Raw genomic sequence first — 23,359 nt, 5'->3', positions numbered from 1 at the left:
CCCTCCTCCCCTTTAATACTTACACTGTGACAGCCAGAGAGTGAAGAAAATCTAGCACATCCATAAATGATTACAAAATTGCCAAAATGACACAAAGATAAATAGAGATAAACAAATACATAAAATATTTTGGTGAAATTTTTTTTCTACTTTACTTTCACCCTTCACCTCTCTTATACAATAGCAGAAAAACAGTGGTATTACAAAATAACATGAGGAATGCAACAGAAGGCCTCACACTTCTAGACTTGTTCATTTTTAATATACTACAAGATATTTAAATCCTCTGAGCACTCTATAAGCTTCTGATTCCTTTGTGTTTATTGCTTCTTTTTTTGTGTGTGTGTGTGTGTGTGTGTGTGTGTTGTGTTTTTTTTTTTTTTTTTTTTTTTTTTTTTTGTATCCAGGCAATGTCTCTGCTGCTTCAAGGAGTACAAGCATTTGGAAGTTTTTAACCAGCTAGTTTATGCCCTCATCAATCTGGTCATTGCTCAGATCAGCAGCCTGAGAGAGAGACTCTTCAGCGTTGAGGACCACACACACAAAAGAGGCGTATCTGGGGCAGAGGGGGTGGGGTCTGAATGGAGTGGAGGTGAGACCGCACCTGTCACCCTCCCCCAGCCACACTCACCTGGTGAAGACGAGCCTGTGAATGTGGAAAGAGACTCTGCTGAAGAGGATGCTGATACGCCAGACCTAAACCAGAACAAGACCCAGGATCAGGGCCAGAACCAGTCTGCTGAATCTCAAGTAGATGTTCTTGGATCTGGGGATGCCAGCATTGAATCCAGGAGTGGTGACGATGTGGCATGTGGCATTGAAAGTAACCAGGACAGTCAAGATCCCTTCAGCTCCTGGAGCACGGAGGAGAGGGAGAAACTGTTGCTATGTGCAGCCAAGATTTTCCAGATCCAGTTCCCCCTCTACACAGCTTACAAACACAACACACATCCCACCATAGAGGTGAGGAGTCTCTGATAACACACCTGACACATGACCACACCCACAGTAGTCAAGGTTTCCTCTTTCTCTACTGCAGACTGTTTAGTTATTGGCTGACACATTTAGCAAATACCTCCTGGCTTTATCACCACATTAAATGTGGCCGTTCAGTCATACCATATCTATTTATGTAGTTTACATTGTTTTGCTCTTAAGGCTGTGTTTTGCCTAGGTTTTTTTTTTTTTTTTTTTTCTCTTCTTAGATTATGTGAGATTATATGATGTGAACACAGATGCTCTGGTGGCAGTGCCAAAACACATTCTTCTCCTTAAGCACATTAAAAAATGGTTTGATTGTGGCAAATGTGGGCTGTGATTAAGAGACTTGTATTTACCAATCTTCTACATATAGGTTAAAACTAATTTTGGTCTTACACTTGTCTCCCAACACTGGGATTTCCTGGTCTGTTTTTTTTATTATTATTTCAGGACATATCGGCTCATGAAAGCAACATCCTCGGCTCCTTCTGTGACATGAATGTAAGAAATACACTTTATCCTTATTCCACTGAACCAAACGTTTTCATGGTGTGTTTTTTTTTTTTTAAAATTAGTTACAAGTTGTTTCCTGTTAATTAACTGGATCCTCCCACAGGGGAGAAAATTATCAGACTTACAAGCTGTTCTGACAGCTGTTATCCTCAAAATGGTTAAATTGTACTTAGTCTTGTCATGTTGTCTTGTTCTTGTGGCAGTTTTGCCTCTGTCATTTGTTCCATCCTGAAACTCTGATTAAAGCTGCATACACACCTTCTACTTCCAAACCTGACAGCTGTGGTGCATCCAGGGCATTAGAGGGAGGGTGGCAGGGGTGATGGTAGATGTAGGCATTGGGTTGGGAATAGCTGTAAGATGGGAACAACATGTATATGCCGTGACAGTGTCACATGTCTGGTGAAGAGTCAGTTTTATTGTCACATCTTTTCTTGTCGATTGTGGTGGACCTTTGTTTCACTCGCTCTTGAATTTTGATTGATGTGGTTGAATTATAGCAGTTCCAGGTGGGCATTATTATGATTTTTTTTTTTTTTAACAGAAAAAGAATAATAAAAGGTGTCCAGTCTAATGTGTGGGACCTGGAAGAAAATGGCTTAAGTGTTATTCTACTTCCTCCAAAAGCAGATTTCAGAGGGTCAGCTCATGTGACTATTCTAAATGTAATTTGGAAAATTGGCAGCAGCAGATCAGATTTCTCATCACTGCATAGATAACAGTAGGAAGAAATGTATGTATACAAGTAACATCTCAAGTTGATATTTATATCCTACTGTGAAGTAAATAACATGACCATCACATGTTGAAAACGGCTGTCTCATCTGTCCTACTAATCTTAGAGTGCCCAGAATTGTTTGTAGATAAGATGCTACTATAACTGAGTGACCATATAAATATGTTACTCTGATATGTAGATGTTACATAGGTAAGGTTAGGGCTAGGCTTACTTTTGTCTCTGAGAGAATGCCATCTTTGATTGGTTTAGTCCCCACACACTGAGTTTTAAAGTACAGTTACTGTTAACCATGTAACCCTGATCCTTGCCTTCTTTCCGTTTCCTACCAGATGACTCACAGTGGTTACGTCACTGTTTTGGTAGTCCTTGGGGGGTTACATTTTTGTTTAGCTAAGTGTTGTCCCAATTTCCTGCCCTCTTTGTGTTTTTTGTACATGTGCTTACATTATTAAGAGAATTTCTAAGCTTGGTAACAGGATTTTATTGGTCATGGGTCCTGTTGAAGCTCTTTGTTTTCTGAAATGAGCATTGTAAGGGTTGTAAACATTGTAATCATGTGTGTTAGCTCTGTACTGTCAACATGAAACTAAAGCTATGCTGGGAACTTCCTGTAGATGATGTTACAGGGCCCCAGAGAGAAGTAATGTGTCCCTGGATTATCTTTGTTCACCTTGCCAGTTGCTACTATGATAAAGTTTTTATTAAGCTTGGGGGAGCAGAGGGTTTAAAACAGCCTGAAGAACACATTTATATGAAAAAATTCTGAGCAGGAAATCTGGAAACTAATGGCTTTTCAGTTTTTTATTAGCAAAAGTATCTCATAAGAAATAAGTGTTTACACGCTTTATTTTAATTCACTACTTTCAGTCTCAAGTTTACAGTATACTAAGTTTGGCACAACAGTATACTTTTACCACACAGTTGTCTTTAAGTCACAAAGAACCTTCAGTTTAGAAACAAAACCAGTGAAGGTAGATAAGATGCACTCGTCCCCCCCCCCCTCCCAATATTCTTTAGAATAGAAGATGCTTCTTTAAAGTCATTTTGCCCTGTCTTTATGCATTCAACAGCTTTGTCTTCTGTTGCAAAAGCAGTTCATCACATTTGAAAGGGCTAGCTCAGACTACACACACAAAATGGAAAAAAAGGTAAATGAGCTTCTGAGTGGATGACCGTTTGTAAACCTGCTCTACTCTTGTCAAGGATGTGGAGGTACCTTTGCATCTGCTGCGCTACGTCTGCCTGTTCTGTGGGAAACACGGCCTCTCCCTGATGAAGGAGTGCTTCGAGTTAGGCACTCCAGAGAGCCTCCCCTTCCCTATCGCCCACGCCTTCATCACCATAGTTTCTAATGTGAGTGCTATCAATCCAAACCGCTGCTGTTATTTCAAAAACCACAGTTTAGCATTCATACGAATTAGTATGTTTAAAAACAACTTGGATAATAATAGTAACAGCAGTAAATTGTGATTGGTTTAAATTTGATAATTGCTAAATTTAAGATGAAATTGTTAATCTGTTGGGAGTTTTTTGAGTTTGTTTGGGGTTTTTTGGGGGGGGGTTTTGGGGTTTTTTTGTTTTTTTTTTTGGAGGCAAATACTGAAGATATTTTTTATATTGTCCCTGTAATAAATATAACGCTAAACTTTGAACATGAACTTCTGTTTAAGATGCAAGACAGATTCTCAGCTGAAATTTATACTTAAAAAAAAAAAAAGTTTAATTATTCGCATATTGTATTTGATCTTGCCTACAGATCCGAATATGGTTGCACATTCCTGCCGTCATGCAACACATCATACCGTTCCGGACCTTTGTGATACGGTGAGTTTACACACAATTCTTGATTTTAAACATGTAACAACATAGAACATCTTCCTCAGCCACAGACAGGTGATTCTCACCAGTTGCACTTGCTTTCAGGTGCAGGTTAAAAGACCTGTAAATGCCTGAGGAGCTGCCATGTTGTTGAAAACCACATTTTCTGAATCTGAAGACAGTCACTAACACTCTTACTGCAGTATTCTTGTGTACTGTCAGATTTTTAATCTTGTCTGCAAAGCTCTGAATATTAGATTCAGTGTCCAGCTTTGTTTCCCAGCTGAAGAAGTCAAGATTTGCTATTATTTATATCGAGGAAGCCAGACATTGTTGATTCTGCATCAGAGCTCGCCATTTGTCTCAGTCAGGCAGCGCACCTTCTTCTCTTCTTGTTAAAGTGCCATACATTTGTTGCTAGGAAGAGCCTTTGTCGCCATAGCAACAGTTGCCAGACTTCCAGTCAGTGTCTTTTCACGTGACCCAAGAGGAGGCAGAGTGCTGGCAGTGCATGTGATGTAGGCAGACTGATGCTCTGCTACTGTATTGCCTCTTTTGTCTGTGTAGCTTGGTAACTAAATAAAGTACCTACTGTATTTTAAAAAAATAAATAAATAAAAAAAATACAACTTTACCTAGTTAACTCTTTGGTAACATTTTCTGTACCAAAGACTGAAAAATTGGAGCCAGCTTTAACAAGTCAGTATTTTTCCTAATAGGGTTAGGGTTAGGGTACTTCAATTAGCATTTTGCTAATTAAACAGATGTTAAACTTCCATAGTGAACACTAGTGCTGGGCGATATGACGATATATATCGTGTGGACGATAGAAAAGTGTCTATCGTGCCATTTGTCTTCTATCGTTTCTAACCCTAATTTTATAAATTATTACATAAAATATATCATTAACCCTTTACAACCGGTCAGAGCAGGCACACTCCGTTATGAAACCGTAGGAATTGTACTTGCATCTTATGCCATTAGCTTGCCCTAGGTCACGGTTTCCTTCCACATATAGCTTTGCAAAAATTGCATAAAAAGCACTTCCAGCAACAAAAACATAATATTCCAGACTTGCAGCAACAAAAACATAATATTCCAGAAACACGCTTTGCCGATCCGATCAGCTGTTCATAACACTTTCTACGTTGGAATATAAGTCAGCGCGAACTATTGCATGTCCGCCATTACCTGTCCGAAACCGGAAGTGACGTCATTTTCACAGAAAATGTAGTTTTTTTTACCTTCAGGGCCTTATAAGCCTATGTTGGTGTTTTTAAGTCATGTTTGACCTTATGCTTTTCTGTATCATTTCTGGGATGCTTAGAAGTCAAATTACACTGTTGGAAATGGTTTATTTTGATGCACATGTTGTTTTTTTGCAAATTTGCATTATAATATTTATTTTCAGTTTTCCTGTAGTATATAAAAATTAGTGTATCTCAAAAATAAAACTATGAAGACACTCAAAATAAATTTCTCGTGGTTGGAAACTATTTTGTGCAACTTTTTTGTATTTACAGTTTTGAGGGATAAGCCTCTTAAATTTCTCTAACTAGAAATATATGTAAAAAACAAAACAAACGATTTTCAATTTTTTTTGTAGTTTATTGCACTTTTTTTGCAATTTATGTAGTTACTATGGACTTAATGCATACATATTATTAAAATTTGGGCTATAACGGTTGTATTGATGCATAGCAACTTGAAATGCTCCCACAAATGGCACTACAGCATGTAAAATGTAAAGATAAGCTCTGGCGGACTTGGTTCTATGGTAGGTCTTAAAGGATTAAATAGCCTGTGGCAAATATATTAGTGTTGTCTTCTCACTATACGTACTCTTAACTTTATGCAAGAGAAAATAAAGTATAAAAAAATTATATTTTTCGCAAAGAAACTCTGTCTTGTGTTTTTGCGACATGGTGCTGCTTTACGTGCACCCGGTTTTGCGACATGCTTTACAGTAACTCAAAACAAAGACTGCACCCTCTCCACTTGCTGTTTACAGACTGCATACTTTCCAGATGACCACAGGTCAGGTGGCATATCATGATATATATCGTTAGCGTGATATAAAATAATTCATATCGTGATAAATATTTTTTCCATATCGCCCAGCACTAGTGAACACAGTATTTGATATTTACTAGATTATCAGTGTGTTAGTATTGTTATTGTGAGTAGGTTGGCATGCTAATGTTTGTAAAGATTTTTGACTATTTTAAGCTCTGCCTTGCAGACTGTGCTGTATACCTCTATAAAATGATTGATTAGCACAACCATAAGGAACACATGCAAACAGTAGGGAAGTGGTTTCACATGATAACAATTAAAAGATCAAAAGGTACATTAACAAAAACCCAAACCCCCACCAAAAAACAAAATTAGGACAGTTTTCACATCATGGTAACTTTCCATTCTATTTAAAGATTTCTTTTTATTTAAATGAACACAAAGTACTTTAGTAGAAACTGTCTCCAAGGTACACCTCTAAAAACCACAAACGCAGCCATCCCAGAGTGGAGAGTAAATGACTCAGCAGCACAGTTGTTTATTGGAAAATTATAGCGTACGCTGACAAAAGTCTGATTCAAAACTGCCAACCTTAAGTGAGAGTTTTTCTTCAAAGTGAAACTTGGATGTTTTAGAGGAGGATTTATGAAACTTTTTTTTTCTAGCTTTGGGATGCTGACAAGTTTGTTTTTAATAGTACCCTAAAGGTACTTTGTTTTTCCTCTCAGAAGTAATGATTGGTGAATTTCAAAGATCTGACGAGGGGGGGCAGTTTGTAGAATGTAGTTACTACTTGTAGGAGGGGAAGTGGTCACAAATACTGTGGGTTTTTTTAAATAATAAGCAAATAGTGCTGACAATACTGTACAACCTCGGAGAGAGTATTAAACATAAAACTTAAGTTTTTGTCAGTAGCTTATCTGTCAGTCGGATGCGTCTGCAGGTATCTGTGTAAGCTGTCGGACCAGGAGCTGCGACAGAGCGCAGCACGCAATATGGCAGACCTGATGTGGAGCACGGTGAAGGAACCACTGGACAGTGCACTGTGCTTTGATAAGGAGAGCCTGGATCTTGCCTTCAAATACTTCATGTCACCCACTCTCACGATGAGATTGGCCGGACTCAGCCAAATCACAGTGAGTCGGACTCCAAACAGATTTAACTCATTCTCACACCCTCATGTAGTTCTGGCTGATTCTAGTTTCCTGTGGACCTTTTTTCAAAATGAGATTTTCCACAAAAATATTTAAGCAATTGGAGGTGTCTGAATTATTTGGTGGGAAGTAGAGGGATGAATTGTATTGTATCTGTAAATTTCCTCTTTTGATGAAAGAACATAAGTAAATGCAGTCGAGGTTTAAAAAAACAGTGTTTAAGTGCTAAAATGGAGAATACTTTCACCAAGTATACTCCTAATTGAGGGAAATAACATCAAAAACAAACATCTATTATCTATGCTGTTCACTAGATGGTTAAATGAGTTATGAGCCAGTGGTGCTGCACTTAATTTGACTGGTTGTGCTTCATTCCTTCACTTATTGCGGGGCATGTTTGTGTTTCTTCAGAATCAGCTCCACACTTTCAACGATGTGTGTAACAACGAATCCCTGGTGTCTGACACAGAAACGTAAGTTACTGTAAAGAAAAGAGATGCCTGTCCACAAATGCAAGCAAACAGGAAGGATGTGGTACCATTTTAAACCAGTTTGAGCTAAAAAATAAAATAAACATCAAATAAGTAAATAAAATAAAATGGTTCACACAGCGTATTATGATTCTGCTTTTTTCTTTCAGGTCCATAGCAAAGGAACTAGCCGACTGGCTGATCCACAACAATGTAGTGGAGCACATATTTGGCCCAAATTTGCACATTGAGGTGAGACTTTTGGATCCAGTAATGAAAAATGAAAAAACTATTCTGGAGAACATTTTCCCCCAGTTTTGCACATTTACATTTGTGTATGTGTGTTTTGTAGATCATTAAACAGTGCCAAGTGATCCTGAACTTCTTGGCTGCAGAGGGCCGGCTCAGCACACAGCACATAGACTGTATCTGGGCTGCAGCTCAGGTAAGACGAGAGACACGGTACAGCTTTATTCCACTCCATCATGGGGCAGCCTGCAGAGCCACACATTCGTCTTACTGAGTGATCGGTGCTGGTATTTCTCTATTGGTGGATTTCTCTGTGTCAGAAGCACTGGGAAAAAGTAGGGTGTATATGCCACCAAATGGTTTATTCATTTAACAGGGACACTGCACATTAACATGCATTGCTGTGAATGTCAGAATTGGCAAAGAAGCCATTTTTCATCTGCAGATGAAATGGGAACTTGATCTGATTTTTATTTACTCTTTCATTAACTTTAAATAGTTCAAATTCTTCTGTGATTTAATGCAATATTATATTTAGCCTGTATTATATATAATAACTGTACTGTGATGATATCATCATCACTTCAGGTAAATTAGTATGTTCCCTTCAGTATTTTGCGATGAGTTGATGAGATTGTTGGTGTTTTGTGTTCAACAAAAATAACCGCTTCTTTGTTTGTTTGTTTCCCCCTTAACAAAAAAAAAAAAAAAAAAAATCAGTTAAAACATTGCAGCCGCTACATCCACGACCTTTTCCCGTCTCTCATTAAAAACCTCGATCCTGTGCCTCTCCGTCATGTCCTCAACCTGGTATCAGGCCTGCATCCGAGCACTCACACCGAGCAGGTACAAAACATTCTGAAGTTGAAGCACTGGGCACAGTTTCACCAACATTGTCTTTAAGTGGTTGTGACGTCCCTATGATGAATTGCTTCTGTGTTTCCCCACTCTCCCCGGACAGACACTGTACTTGGCCTCTATGCTGATTAAGGCCCTCTGGAATAATGCCTTGGCAGCAAAAGCCCAGCTCTCCAAACAAAGCTCCTTCGCCTCCCTGCTTAACACCAACATCCCCATGGGCAACAAGAAAGGTCTGCATGCTTGCATTTTAGTACGAAGCCTGTTATTTAAAAAACAAACAAAAAAACACCAAAAAAACCGGTATAATATTTTTGAGGCTTTTTCTTGCCACTTCAGTGTCTGAGCTTTAGTTGAAAGATAACATGTTTTATATTAGAAGGGTTGGCTGTGGGACTGGCTGTTTACTAGGGACGGGTACCGGTATCTGGTGCCATGATGGGACCGGTTCTGACATAACCGGTAGTAACCAGACCGAAAAGCAGCGCACATTTCGGTGCTTTTTTTTTTTTTTTCCGGTGCTGCTTTTTTTTTTTTTTTTTTCTTGAGGTGTCATACAGTTTGGATTCTAGCCAATCATTTTACCTTTCCAAGGATAGTAGGCGGGCCCAGGTACGTACGTTCTTTTAGAGCAGAGCTACAGATTAAAAATGCACAAGGCGAAGCTGTCAAAAGTCTTGCTGTACTTCACAGCAAAAGATGCAAACTCAGCAGCCTGCAACAAGTGCTTTAAGGCGATACTGTGCAAAGGAGGTAACACCTCGAATCTGATGAAACACCTGGCGACGCATAGCGGGTTTTTTTAAAAGCCGAGAAATGCACCGTATTTGATAGCTTGCTGCAAGACCTCACACCGAGCATATCTACTGCGGGTGTGGTGCCTGTTATCGGACCCGGAGTTAGCAACATCCCCCAAGAACCCGAAGAGTTGAGTCCTGGCCCCTGGCCCCTTAAATTAATGCACGTAATGTGAACTAGCAAACACCGTCGTAGTTACATGCGGCTGTCTTCTTGTTTGATAGAGTGATACCAAATATGCCCTATAGCTGCAGAAAAGGCTAACATTGTTATCTTTTTACAAAAAAAAAAACTGCTAAACATGAGAGGTTTTAGGACAAAGTTTGTGTTTTCTATTGTCTAAGCACTGGTTCCAACCAAAGGAGGTATGTTGTATCAACAGAAAAGGCTAACTTGGTTATCATTTTGCAGAAAAAAGACTGCTAAAAAAAAAAAAAAAAGAAGAGGTTTTTGGACAAAGTTTGTGTTCTCCATTCTTTAAACACCGGCACCGTTTCAAAAGTACCGGTTTGGCACTGGTATCGGATAAAACCTAAACGATACCCATCCCTACTGTTTACCAGAAATGTAGTTTTTAATTTCTGGTTTTATAACTGCACCTGCCTTCTTCATTAACGATAATTTTAGGATAAAATTTCTTCCAAAATGCAAAATGTTCCACAACCCAAGAGATTTTCTGCCACTTGAGTTAAAGAAAAGCAAGAAACAAGCTTTAATTTCATTCAAAAGTGGCTAAAATTATTATATACTCAGTCGCACCTGTTGGGATAATTGATAATGTGATTCTAGGACAGCTGACATCATTTTTGCCGCGTGTATGCAGATTTCCATTGGCAATATCTACAGTTAAGTTGCAGATATCTGCAGTGTGATTTCCAGATATTTGCATCTTCATCATTAGTTACCGTTCCTCTATATATGTGTAGTTTGATTATGACCTTAGGATGAGTTGTGTTTTTACACAATGAATTCCTGAATAATTCATTAGACCTCAAGGTCAATTGCACTTTCAGACTGTTGATGCGTTATTGAGCCTCAGGATTATACACGGTCCTCAGTCTGTCATCTAATGTGGTTTCAGGTTCACCGGCTGCAAGTCCAGACAGCAGTGACAATAGTGACACACAACACAGTGGAGGCAGCGACATGGAGATGGATGACCAGATGATGACTGGCAGCAAGAGGAATCAGCAAAGACTATCTGACACAGAGGTATACAGCACATATGGTGACACAATAAACTCTAAGAAACCACGATCCATTGGTAGAGCAGGTGTTCTACCAATGTGAAGGTCTTTCTGTAATGTCTAATTAAAGCCAGGACGTTAACATAAAATGCACAACCAGGTGAAAAGACCTGCTGTTGTTTCCTCAGGAGTCTATGCAGGGCAGCTCAGATGAAACTGCCAACAGCGTGGAGGAAGGCAGCAGCGGACCAGGCAGCAGCAGTGGCCGCAGCGAGGCTTCCAGCAACGAAGCCGCCTCTAGTCGAGCCAGCCAGTCAGCTGGGAGCCCAGGCAGTGAGCTGCACTCTGATGACATGGCAGATAGCGAGGCCTTAAAGGAGGAGGAGGAGGAGGATGATGAAGAAGAAGATGAAGAGGAGGAGGATGATGACGATGAAGAGGATGAAGATGAGGGGAGCCGCTCAGCCGCTGAAGGTGGGCACCAAAAGGAGCCCCGGGAGCAGACTGAGTCAAGGAAAAGGAAAGCCGGGGATGCTCTTGGTGAGGGGGCAGGGCCGAGTGGCCCAGGGGGAGGAGCCAAATCCAAGGTTCTCCCTTTCAACCCAGAAACTTCTGCTATTATGGTAACAGCGGCGACAGCGTCTCTAGAGAGCCGCATGAGAATGCTCGACACTTTTTCAGCATCGTCATCTGCTCAGCCTGATGGGACAGAGACCCAGCAGCAGCCACCAGATATCAGCCCTTCTCAGATTGTCAAGGGACCTCAGGAGCCTCCCTGTCTCCCGCGACCTGGGGACTTCCTAGGAGAGGCCATGAGCAGTGAACTCTTTAACTGCCGTCGTTTCATTGGCCCTCAGCACCACCACCATCACCACCATCATCATCACCACCACCACCATCATGAAGGGTAACACTGCTACACTTCTGTTTATTAATGGCTAACAAAGAGTGTCTGTCTACTGAGCACATTTTCAAATTAGGGTAGAAATGGAGGGACATTCATGGTATTCTGCATATAGCATTTTTTTTGTGTGTTTATATACTGTATATTAATATGTAAGTATAGGATTTTACCTTCTGAGTACAGCTTATGTCCAGCAAATATTGTAGTATTAAAGCTGGTTTTAGATGTAAAACATTTTATTGACTGCGGTGTTTATTTTGCATATTTGTCTAAAATCACAAATTTCATCTGTGCTAGGAAACTCTCTGTAGTTATACATGTTAGTGTTTTTTCTTTTTTTTTCCTCTTTTAAATGTGCCTGTCATTCTATCCTTGATCTATAAACCCTAATTTCCTCCCTCAGACCCATTGTGGAGGACATGCTGAGTGCTGATGACGTTAGCTGCAGCAGCTCTCAGGTCAGTGCAAAGTCAGAAAAGAATATGGCTGATTTTGACGGGGAGGAATCGGGCTGTGAGGAGGAGCTAGTCCAGATAAACTCCCATGCTGAGCTCAGCTCCCACCTGCAGCAGCACCTTCCCAACTTGGCTTCCATTTACCATGAGCACCTGGTGCAAGGTGAGCCACACTATGGAACTAGGACAGTTTAATTTATAACAATAATAATAATAGTAAATCTGACCATGTGAATCCTCTTTATCCCCTCAGGTCCAGCTGTTCATAAACATCAGTACTCTAGCAGCCACGCTGTGACTGACATCAACTTGGATAATGTTTGTAAGAAGGGCAACACTCTGCTCTGGGATCTGGTACAAGATGAAGATGCAGTACGACTTCCACTTCTCCAATATTTCCTTATAGACATGTGTTCACAGAGTTGATAGATGGTGCTTTAGCTAGCTTCAGCAGGATTGTGTAAAATTCATTTTATAATTTGCTTGTGTGTTTAGATTCATCTCTCTGAAGGTCTTATCAATGAAGCTGAGAAACTGCTGTGCTCGCTGGTTTGCTGGTTCACTGACAGACAGATTCGAATGCGCTTTATCGAGGGTTGCCTTGACAACTTGGCCCATCACCGGTAAGAGTGACCTCTTTATTTTTTAAATTGTTGCATAAATGTATAAATAAAACAAGCTTATGATATTTAGGACTTGTCTCTGATTGAATGTATTGAAAATGAATATTTGGTAGGCACCTGTCCTTGCAGTGCACACATAAAAACGGTTGCATGTTGTAGCTTCCTGCACATAGATAAACTACTGATATATCAACACCAGATAATCATTTCATGAGCATTTAAAATGTTCATCTTATTTATTTTTTTAATTATTCTCGTTTGGGAATCTTTGAAAAACTGGACTTTGTCTTCTTCTCTTCTCTCAGGTCAGTTGTGGTTTCCTTGCGTCTACTTCCTAAACTTTTTGGCACTTTCCAGCAATTTGGCTCCAGCTATGACACTCATTGGATCACCATGTAAGTTATACCACTTCTTTAGAGTGCAACAAAAGTCAGATACCATATGGAGTTTCAAATACAATTACATGACTCATCAAAGCTGAGTCAAAATATTTGAGTCTTTCTGAAAAGAATAGAAATATGAGTATTGAAGTGTTTTGTTTTGTGAGCCTTGCACTGATTTGTTTGTTGGTTCTGTCAGGTGGGCTGAAAAGGAGCTGCACATGATGAAACTGTTTTTCGACAACCTGCAACACTACATCCAAGAAGTCAGAGAACACCGGCACAAATTTGCACTGTGAGTCTGTCTTAAACCACTACTACATATCGACACTACTATACAGAATATTGAGTCTCCCTTTATTTCTTTATATTTTGCTTGCAAGAAGCTGGACTCGTAATTCTTTTTAAAGTGTTCCCTGAGCTTCTCCAGTCTTTCTGAAATTCTTTTGTTGCTTTTTCACTGAATCCTCCCTTTGTTCCTGTCCAGGAACAGGTTAAGCCACTTACCACTGACATATAAATAATTCATGCAAAACAGCGGCACCTACTGTAATTCAAGCTGTGAAGTTGGCTTTACAGACAACTTCGTTTCAAATTGTCTGTTACAAAAGCACATTATTTGTTCTCGTTTCTTCAGTTGAATCTACAAAAAAAGCCCAACATGATAGTTTGACAAGAATAAAATATCACTTTTGCACCAACAAGTTGATTCACAAACTGCTATTAGCTGGAAACTTTATATATCTTGAGGAAACTGGAGATTTGGAAGACAAGAGAAAACAGTACTGTCAACAGTGTGATAAAGAACAACAAAAGAGCTTTCAATGTGATTCAAGAAGCCTGGAGAAATTTTCCTCATGATGACTTAAAGAAATTATATGAGAGTACAGGCTGTGTTGAAGAATAAAGCTGGTCATACTAAATATTTGCTTTCAAGCTTGTTAGAAACTGTCCAAACTGTTTTTGCCTTGTATACTGTTTCAATGTAAGTAAGTTGCTGCTAAAAATTCCTACAAAATCTAAAGGAGTGAGGGGTGGCTCAAGATAGATGTTGCCCCGATACACGCATGCACACAAACACACACACACACACACACACACACACACACACACCCTAATCTAACCATCCCCTTCCGTGAAAGGACTGCTGACTACTCGAACGAATGTGACTTGAGTTTGTTTTAGAACTTAGATTTTATGTTATTTATTTATCCATCACTATTGTTGCAATTCATTACTGCCTCTTTTACTGCGCTTTTTAAACCTATTCTTTTTAAACTTATTCTTTTTAAATTGTATTCCTTTTTGCACTGTAGAGGCTGGTGAGAAACAGCATTTCATTTCAGGCTAGGTAACACTATACAAAATGACAAACTTCTTGAGTCTATAACTGTACTTAACAGGACGCTTGATTTTGCAGTTGTTAATAATGACTTTCACCTTTCTACAAAGTTCTTTAGGCCACATTACTTTAGTAGTCATTGAATACTTTCTGTTAGAGCAGGGCGATATGACCAAAAATATTTATCACGATATACATTTGAAAATTTGTGATAACGATATAACTGACGACACTAGACAAAATACTTTACAACTCCACAACTTTATTAGTGCAAATAAAAAAACATCAATGTATTTTCACTTAAACAAGCAGCTGTTTTTAATGTGCATTAAAGTAATATAAAAATGTAACAGTACAAATTCCTTCCTGACAGTTTAACCAAAAGGCATTTCCAGTGGAAATTGGCCAACATATCCTCAGCATAACCATGTGTAATATAAAAACAGGTTATACACACAATACGGTAATATTATGTTGAAGCACAGTACATATCACTTCGCGAGGCTCCTGCCTATGATAGCCGTAATGCTCCGACAATCCATCAAGCGGTGCGGGTTCGTGGCTTAGCAAAGTCATACTGAAACATTTGACAGATTTTCGAGCGCCGTGTACCACATAAAATCGTTTCGAGGTCAGTAAACACAACCAGAATTCATACATAAGGCACACGGGATTATAAGGAGCACTGTCAATTTTCAGAAAAAAATCAAAGGATTGATTTTAAGTGTGCCGTATTTTCCAAAAAACACGGTAATAACAACGCCCGCTAGCATGCTCTACCAAAAATAGTGCTTTGTTGTGTATCTGACGGACGAAAGCTAAACCAGTTCCATGCCACTGAAGTTGCAGCATTTTTACAAACCAATTCTGGTTAATCCGTTTCACTCAACGATCCGCTTTCGCCCTTCTTATTCTCTGTCGCCGCCATGCTTTTTTTCGCCATGTGCGTATGAAAACAAAGGCACTGCGCTTGTGTGTTTTACCCATATTCTATCACGATATTTCATTTTCTTATCGTTGCCCAACATTATACTGGCATTACCGTGAATGGTATGATATGGCCCAGCCCTACTTTCTGTTCTTTATTAAAATCAAGACACTCATAAATGCACACTTTTTAAAAAAATTGGTTGACCTTAGTTCATTTATTTAAGTTAAACAATGCTTCCTTTTTCAGTTTTAAATTCTTGTTTGTAATTAATTTGTCAGCTTTCTGAGTCACAGCTTTATTCTCTTAATTATGGCTAGAAAAAAAATACCTTCCACCTGATAATTCCACATTTAGGAAGAATTGGACACTAAAGTCACTCCTCAGAAAAATCATGCTGACAGTGGAATTCCTTTACCCAATTTATTTAAAATTTCAGTTTTTGTTGTGAGAGCTTTAGTGTTACAATTCTTTGTTGAGGCTAACCAAGTGTTGTTTGAGTTTTTGCTTCACTGAATTTGATCTCATTATGGCATTGGCCTGAAATTTTATTGGCATGGCCTTTGGGAAAAGAAAGATGCGTCTCATGATTCTGTCCACCAGCAAATTCATTTTTATCTTCACATTATCTGCATAACACCTCTTTAGTTCCATTTGATTGCTTTGCTTAATGTTCCCTTGTGTACAGTTGTTTAACCTGCTTTAACCTTTAATGACATTGTAATTGCCCACTAGTGTGATATTTCTGGAGTGCCCATGATAGCAGCCAATGTTCATTTAAATTATTTACAGACGCATCTCAAAGACTGCGTTAGCAGAATTGTGCTTGGTGTCAATACTTCTGATAGAGCAGTTGGAAGCTTCTGCAACCTGTGATCTTCAGACATCAGTTCACTTTCTTCACTGTTGACACATACCTTGTCTGTGTGTGTTGTGCAGGTACAGTCACAGTGCAGAGGTCCAGGTCCGTCTGCAGTTCCTTACCTGTGTCTTTTCCACACTGGGATCTCCCGACCACTTCAGTAAGATTCCGATACCATTTATGTACTAGAGTAATATTCTCTGTGAACTAAGATGTTTTTGAAAGACATGCACCTATCCAGAGAGTTGCACAGAGGTAGAGGTGTCTATATTATGCTTTAGTAAATAACAGCTGTGGTTTTCATAACATAACCCTGATCTCTGCTGTTTCCCCACACCAGGGATATATTCTCTTCTTGAGGAATATTTTACACCCCAAAAGAGAAAAAAATTAAAGGAGTGAAGTGTTTTCTTAAAGTTTTGTGGTCTTTAGCACTTTGCATTTCACTCTTGATTTCTGAGCCTTTCTTATTGGGCTCTTTCATTTTAAATTAGGGATCTCTAAAATTATACACTGTTAAGAGTGTTTACGTGTAATGAAAGAAAATGTCTCTTACCTTTTAATCCCCTTTAGAAGGTCTTAGCCTCTTATGTATGGATGTGCAACATAAGCAGATAATTATAGCCAAAGGGCTTCTTCCAAAGCCCAAAGATAAGGGGGAAAAGTGGTCTGCGTTTGACATCGCTGAACTCTATTTTGTAATTATTTTGGTGTTTGGATTTGTCAGGACTGAGTCTGGAGCAAGTGGACATTCTGTGGCACTGTCTGGTGGAAGACGCTGAATGTTACGATGATGCATTGCACTGGTTCCTCAACCAGGTCCGCAGCAAAGACCAGCATGCTATGGGCATGGAGACCTACAAACATCTCTTCCTGGAGAAGGTAGTAACAAGACCGTGGATTGTAGAATTTTATAGGTGTCCCATGGATAATGAATAAGAATGGCTGTGGAATTATAGATAATTCCAAAGTCAAGGGAGGGGGCAAAAACGCAGATACACAAATAAATTCCTTGTGCGTAAAAGAACCTGTGCGTAGAACTCAGCAGCCAAATCGCTTGAGTAACCTGAAAAGGGGTCCTAATGTCACTGGTCACATTCAAAGCAGTGACACCACTGCTTCTGTCATGGACAGGTTCAGATTACTTAACTAAAACAGTTACCCTGTGGCAACAAAATACTCACTTTTTTTTTTGAAAAACTAGAAAATTGTAAACAAATACAACCTCCAACTGCAGCGTTTGCAGAAGCAAAAGGAGCATGATTGCTTCTTTTTGCATGTGGCTGCTGAGTTCTATGTGCGTGGGTTGTTGACTTTACACGTCAATTTAATAACTCGAGTGGCATTGAATACCTGTGCCTGTTTTGTGTACAAATTGTGGCATAAATTTAATTCCATAAATCTCTTAAATGTTTGAAAAAACAGTTTATTTCCTGTGCTGTGCAACATTAAAGTGGCAGACAATTTTTCAGTTGAAAAAGAATCATAGCATTAAGATTTTCTTTTCCTTTCTTTTTTTTTCTTTGGTTTCACTATACAGGTTCTCTCCTAGTTCAGTTTCTGCGATTTGTTAGTCTGCCTGGCTATCGAGCTCTCTTATCAGCTCCATTTGCACTTGTGCTAGATTTTTTTTTTTAGTTTGTGTATAGTTGTGCATATAGTATGGCAGTCTACAGGGTGGAAATGTTACACAAAAGGACGAGAGCACGATGTGTTGCTAACACAACTTCAGCTCTTTGCAACCACTTCCACAGACATCATGCTAATGCTAAGCTAGTCAAAAGAACAAAGTGATGTTAGAGCCCAGCCCAGCAGCCAGCCCCTGAACTTCAGCGGGTAACAAAAGCAGTGATGAGCAGTCAGGGTGCAGCCACTGTTTCTACCTCTTCATGTTTCTACAGCGGCGATTCTCTTTGTGCTTTTTTTCCCCCCATCTTCGCTTTGTGTTCATACCTAAATACTAAAAGAAAGATCATATACGTGTCCTCATTAGAATAGGGTTTTGTGTAAGTGTGTGGGACTGTAGCCTCAGGTTTATAGTTTAGAGCTGGCAATAACATCAAACTTGTTTTTCAGGATCTGGACTGTTTTTTAAATAAATTAAAAAAACAAAACAGGAACAGAATTTATCAGACTATTTCTCATATGTTTATTCGACTGGATGGGTTTAAACTCAGCTGGGGTGGAGCACAATTACGAACCTCTGGGCAGCTTCAGACGAGCAGCAGTCGTGTGTTGATGTTGACTACTTCGTGTTTGTTAATGTCACTGTGTGTCTCCAGATGCCACAGCTGAAGCCAGAGACTATCAGCATGACAGGCCTCAACCTCTTTCAGCACCTCTGTAACCTGGCCCGGCTTGCTACCACTGCGCTGGACAACGCCTCTAGCTGTGAGGTAAATGGAAACAAAAGCATGTGATGCTCGTAATCAGACATGTTGTCTTCAGAGACATTTGAGTAAATGCTTAATTGAGGAATGTCTGTGTCGCCAGCTGTGTGGGATGGACCAGCTGTGGGGGATCGCTCTGAGAGCTCAATCTGCTGATATCAGCCGCGCTGCTATACAGTACATCAACTCCTACTACATCAATGGTCAGTTTTTACTTACTGAACTATGATGAAGTCAAATGCTTTGTTATGAAATAGTTGTTTTTATTCTTCCGTACCAATAAGAACAAAAAGACTTTGAAAAATTGCTGATCTTAATCTACTAATTCTACTTTTGTGTGTCTCCAGCTGGTAAAACAGGACTGGAGAAGGAACAAGAGTTCATAAGGAAATGTATGGAGAGCCTCCTGATGGCTTCTGCCAACTTGGAGAAGGATGCTCACTCCAGTCTGACCAGCATTGAGAGGGGGTTGCTCATGCTCAAAACACACCTGGAGGCGTTCCGGCGCAGGTACGCACACCTGGAATGTTTACATTATTAAAAACTCAGTGGTCAAAATCATTTTATATGAAAACAAGCAAACAGTATTGCAGCACATCGTTTTGTCTCTGGTCTGTGGCAGGTTTGCTTACCACCTGCGACAGTGGCAGATCGAGGGGACGGGAATCAGCAGCCACCTTAAAGCTTTGAGTGACAAACAGTCTCTACCTCTTAGGATCGTCTGTCAGCCCGCCGGCCTGCCTGACAAGGTGACACTTGAGTAAAAGCAAATGAATCTTATTGCATAAATACTTACAATGTGCTTCTACAGGACGAGTCAAATGTTTGGACACGCTATCCATTACATATTTTTGCAGATGACCATTGAGATGTATCCCAGTGACCAAGTAGCTGACCTGCGAGCTGAGGTGACCCACTGGTACGAGAACCTGCAGAAGGAGCAGATGAACCACCAGGCTCAGCTGCAGGAATTTGGCCAGAGTGGCCGGCAGCCAGGAGACTTCCCAGGTCAGCTCCCTCAATAAAATATTCTCCCTTGCTTTTGTTTGTGTGTCAGTGTGTGTGTAAATGTGTGAGTGAGTCTGTTAGTGAAATGTTGTCTCGTGTCCTTCAGGTGGTTTGATGGGACCGGTCAGGATGATCTCTTCTGGTCATGAACTTACCACAGACTATGATGAGAAGACTCTGCATGAGCTGGGCTTTAAAGACATGCAGGTAACAGTTTGACCTCTCTTCTGTATAAGAAACAGCCAACGGTAGGACAGACTGCACTTCAGCTCAAGTCTGAAAGATTGTTTTACATCTTTTAACTTTGTCTAATCATGTAAATTTTGATTAAAGTTGTTCAGTGCAGATGAGTTTTATGAACCATCTTCTTATCTGATCCCAGATGGTATTTGTGTCTCTGGGAGCTCCGCGGAGGGAGAGGAAGGGCGAGGGCATCCAATTGCCTGCCTCCTGTCTTCCACCTCCTCAGAAAGAGCACATTCCTATGCTACTGCTCCTTCAGGAGCCACATCTCACCACACTCTTCGACCTGCTGGAGATGCTGGCTTGCTTCAAACCACCCAGCCCAAACACAGAGAAGGTCCAGGAGAGCCCAGAGGTGGGTATTAGTTATGGAAGAACTCCCGAAGGGATGTATAAAACATATGGCTGTTATATTGGCTAAAATGTATGGAAAATTGTATTTACTAGGTATATTTGACCACACAGGTCTCTAGAGTGCGGCCAATTTGGTCGCAAATGCAACCAATAGTGCGACTAAAAAAATATTAGGTCGCACCGGTGCAACCAACTGTTCGAGTAACACACACACAAAAAAAAAGTCTCTGCAACTCTGAAAGTCTCCATGTGGTCAACAACAGACACACATTATGCCCCTATCGTGGTCTAAACCAATCAGAGATAGTCAGGGGCGGGACCTCTCTGATTGGCCGTGGTCCAGTTGAAAGTGCAGGTGGATAGAGAGAGGTGAGTAGCTTGAATAAAGCGATATCGATTCATTAAATCCTGTATCGACTTTTAAATATAATACGTATTTTCAGAATCCGCTTTCTCTTTCTCGGGTTTCTCACCCGACGGCCCGTACACGGACATGCCGTCGGGGCTGAAAGCCGACAGCTCACTGATTCTGATGCGTTGGGTCCGCGCTGTGTCTTTTGTGCACTAGATTCTGAGCTGCAGGTTTTGTCTCTCTCCAACCAAAATTCACTGAACCAGCAAACTACCCTTCACATTTGATAAATGTTGTGATGAATTCCCTCTTACTTTTGCTGTTTTGCTTCCACCACGATAAAAATCACACTTCATGCACAGCGCGCTCTCTCTCTCTCTCTCTCTCTCTCTCTCTGTGTGTGTGTGTGTGTGTGTGTGTCTGTGTGTGTGTGTGTGTGTGTCTGTGTGTGTGTGTGTGTGTGTGTGTGTGTGTGTGTGTGTGTGTACTTCAAGAAGTTTCCCATTCTAAATCTCTGTTTTCGGCATTATTCATTCGCTTATTACCCACCAGTCTACCGTTGTTTACAGCGCTGTCGGCCGCTGTCTTTTTTCTTTTCTTTTCTTCTTTTTTTACTTAAATGACCTTGGACAAGAAAGCCTAATTTCTGCTGTTCAGTACTGAAGAAATTTATACTTTTTAAAATTATGCAAAATTTGGAGGGAGTTTGGAGGGGAATTTCTGTTTCTCTTTTCTTTTCTTTTTGCCTCTCTGTCAGTGACTCTTGCTCGGTTTCACAAGACCCAGTTTTCTTTTTTTGATGGATCGCAGGATTGTTTTTTTGGGGGAGGGAAGGGGGGTTTTAGGGGTTGTCTTTCTCTTTTTTTTTTATCACTACTATGCATGGCTATTGTTTCTGTTGTTTATTCTTTTCATTTTTTTGTCTATATAATGTATCTAAAACTACCCACATTCCCTTTTATGGAAACATTTGTTTGCTTTTTTGCAGTAGCGCACTCCGAGAAATGGTTTCCCACACATCCTGTTATAATAGAGGGGGGGAAAAAAACTATAACAAAAAAAGTTGAGCTGATATGACTGACCTTAAAATAATTTCTTTAAATGTTAAAGGGCTGAATAATGTTGTTAAAAGACAAAAAACTCTTTCATTCTTGAAAAAGGAAAAAACACAAATTGCCTTACTTTCAGAAACTCATTTAAATGATTTGGAACACTCAAAACTAAAAAGAAGTTGGGTTGGCCAAGTTTTTTACTCATCCTATAATACAAAAAGTAGAGGAGTAGCCATCCTTATCCATCGTAATCTGCCTCTAACCATAGAAAAAGTCATAAAAGATGAGGAAGAACGCTACATTCTTATATCTGGTTTCTTATTTAGAGAATCTATCTCCATAAGGATGTGTTTATGGTCCAAATTCAGAAGATGTCTCTTTTTTTCCCCAATCTCTTAACCCATGTTTCAGCCATAGCTTCCCCATATTTGGGTTTGGGAGGTGATTGTGTGGATGCCCTAAAAGGGCTTCCACACTATTGAGTTCCTGTTTCTCTTTATTGTGTGGATGCCCTAAAAGGGCTTCCACACTATTGAGATCCTGTTTCTCTTTCTTCTTTATTATGTGTGATGCCCTAAAAGGGCTTCCACACTATGAGATCCTGTTTCTCTTTCTTCTTTATTATTGTGTGGATGCCCTAAAAGGGCTTCCACACTATTGAGATCCTGTTTCTCTTTCTTCTTTATTATTGTGTGGATGCCCTCAAAGGGCTTCCACACTATTGAGTTCCTGTTTCTCTTTATTGTGTGGATGCCCTAAAAGGGCTTCCACACTATTGAGTTCCTGTTTCTCTTTATTCTTTATTATACTTTATTCTGGTTGCTTCCGTACGTTTTTGTCGTTTAACTACTTCCTCAGTTTTCAGCCGATTTTCTCAGTTCAAACTCTATACTGTTCTGCTCTTTCTGCTAATTATTGCTATGACTTTTGGTGTTTATTACTGTTATACTTTTTAAAATATTACACTTTTTTCCTTTAATTTGTCCCATTGAAATGAATGGAAATCTTCAGAAATTCTGCTAAAACTTGCTTGTTTTTGAAACTTAACTACTTTGTCATACTTTAACCTAGAAACTCCATTCAAACTTTAAAATGTTCTCAAATTATTGGGCTATTCCTGTCTGATTCAGCTTTTTCAGATCTTCTACCGTTTTAATTTTATACCTCTTTAAGTTTTCAGTTGCAAAATTGTGATTTTTCAGAAAATACATGCGTTGTTATGGTTGCTATGCAATTAACTCAGAGTGTGCACTCGTCCTTTCTGAATTTTCTCTTCATGTCTGAACAACTTCTTGCTACTCGCTCAATTTCCACTCAACCCCCACAAATTATACATCAAAACGTAGGTATTTTTGCTGGCATTCAGAAAATGTCACTATCATTGTTGTGGGACTTATAGACTTTTTGCAAATCTCCTCAGAGTAACATAAAGTCTCAAAACTCTCCATAGAAACTCAATGGAGAGTTTCTTCAAAATCAGCGCTGGAATTCTCTAATGAGAGGCATTTTCAAATCGTCATATCTCCTTAACGAAACAAAGTTGAGACATGACGCTTGTGCCAATATATCTTCAGGCATCCCTGATGCTCACAATTCAAGAATTTTTTCCTCACCTATTACCGTTTGGCCATGAATTACACTTGTTTGAGGATAGGAAATTTGTCCCTCGCTCAGATTTCTTCA

At 39.7% G+C, this 23,359-nt stretch overlaps 2 protein-coding genes across 3 annotated transcripts in view; one reads left to right on the top strand and one right to left on the bottom strand.

The window, feature by feature from the left end:
- The window catches only part of LOC100711262 (malate dehydrogenase, cytoplasmic), an 868,968-nt gene that overhangs the window by 561,629 nt on the left and 283,980 nt on the right, over positions 1–23,359 (bottom strand). The window lies entirely within an intron of this gene.
- usp34 (ubiquitin specific peptidase 34) overlaps positions 1–23,359 on the top strand; it is a 130,559-nt gene that overhangs the window by 17,277 nt on the left and 89,923 nt on the right. For both annotated transcript variants that reach the window (XM_025908322.1, XM_025908321.1), the window contains exons 3-28: positions 408–963; positions 1,432–1,482; positions 3,437–3,586; positions 3,990–4,057; positions 7,011–7,203; positions 7,633–7,694; positions 7,862–7,943; positions 8,044–8,136; positions 8,661–8,786; positions 8,902–9,031; positions 10,678–10,808; positions 10,972–11,690; positions 12,091–12,305; positions 12,396–12,514; positions 12,638–12,765; positions 13,071–13,160; positions 13,345–13,440; positions 16,355–16,437; positions 17,005–17,159; positions 18,560–18,673; positions 18,771–18,870; positions 19,015–19,177; positions 19,290–19,416; positions 19,525–19,675; positions 19,782–19,882; positions 20,058–20,273. In XM_025908322.1, the coding sequence (XP_025764107.1) occupies positions 408–963; positions 1,432–1,482; positions 3,437–3,586; positions 3,990–4,057; positions 7,011–7,203; positions 7,633–7,694; positions 7,862–7,943; positions 8,044–8,136; positions 8,661–8,786; positions 8,902–9,031; positions 10,678–10,808; positions 10,972–11,690; positions 12,091–12,305; positions 12,396–12,514; positions 12,638–12,765; positions 13,071–13,160; positions 13,345–13,440; positions 16,355–16,437; positions 17,005–17,159; positions 18,560–18,673; positions 18,771–18,870; positions 19,015–19,177; positions 19,290–19,416; positions 19,525–19,675; positions 19,782–19,882; positions 20,058–20,273 (4,219 nt within the window). The remainder of the gene's footprint in view (positions 1–407; positions 964–1,431; positions 1,483–3,436; positions 3,587–3,989; positions 4,058–7,010; positions 7,204–7,632; positions 7,695–7,861; positions 7,944–8,043; positions 8,137–8,660; positions 8,787–8,901; positions 9,032–10,677; positions 10,809–10,971; positions 11,691–12,090; positions 12,306–12,395; positions 12,515–12,637; positions 12,766–13,070; positions 13,161–13,344; positions 13,441–16,354; positions 16,438–17,004; positions 17,160–18,559; positions 18,674–18,770; positions 18,871–19,014; positions 19,178–19,289; positions 19,417–19,524; positions 19,676–19,781; positions 19,883–20,057; positions 20,274–23,359) is intronic.

The sequence above is a fragment of the Oreochromis niloticus genome, linkage group LG6 (assembly GCF_001858045.2).
Source record: "Oreochromis niloticus isolate F11D_XX linkage group LG6, O_niloticus_UMD_NMBU, whole genome shotgun sequence".
NCBI classification, from domain to species: domain Eukaryota; kingdom Metazoa; phylum Chordata; class Actinopteri; order Cichliformes; family Cichlidae; genus Oreochromis; species Oreochromis niloticus.
Note: the sequence above shows the minus strand (reverse complement) of the source record. Positions and strands in the feature narration are given on the sequence as shown.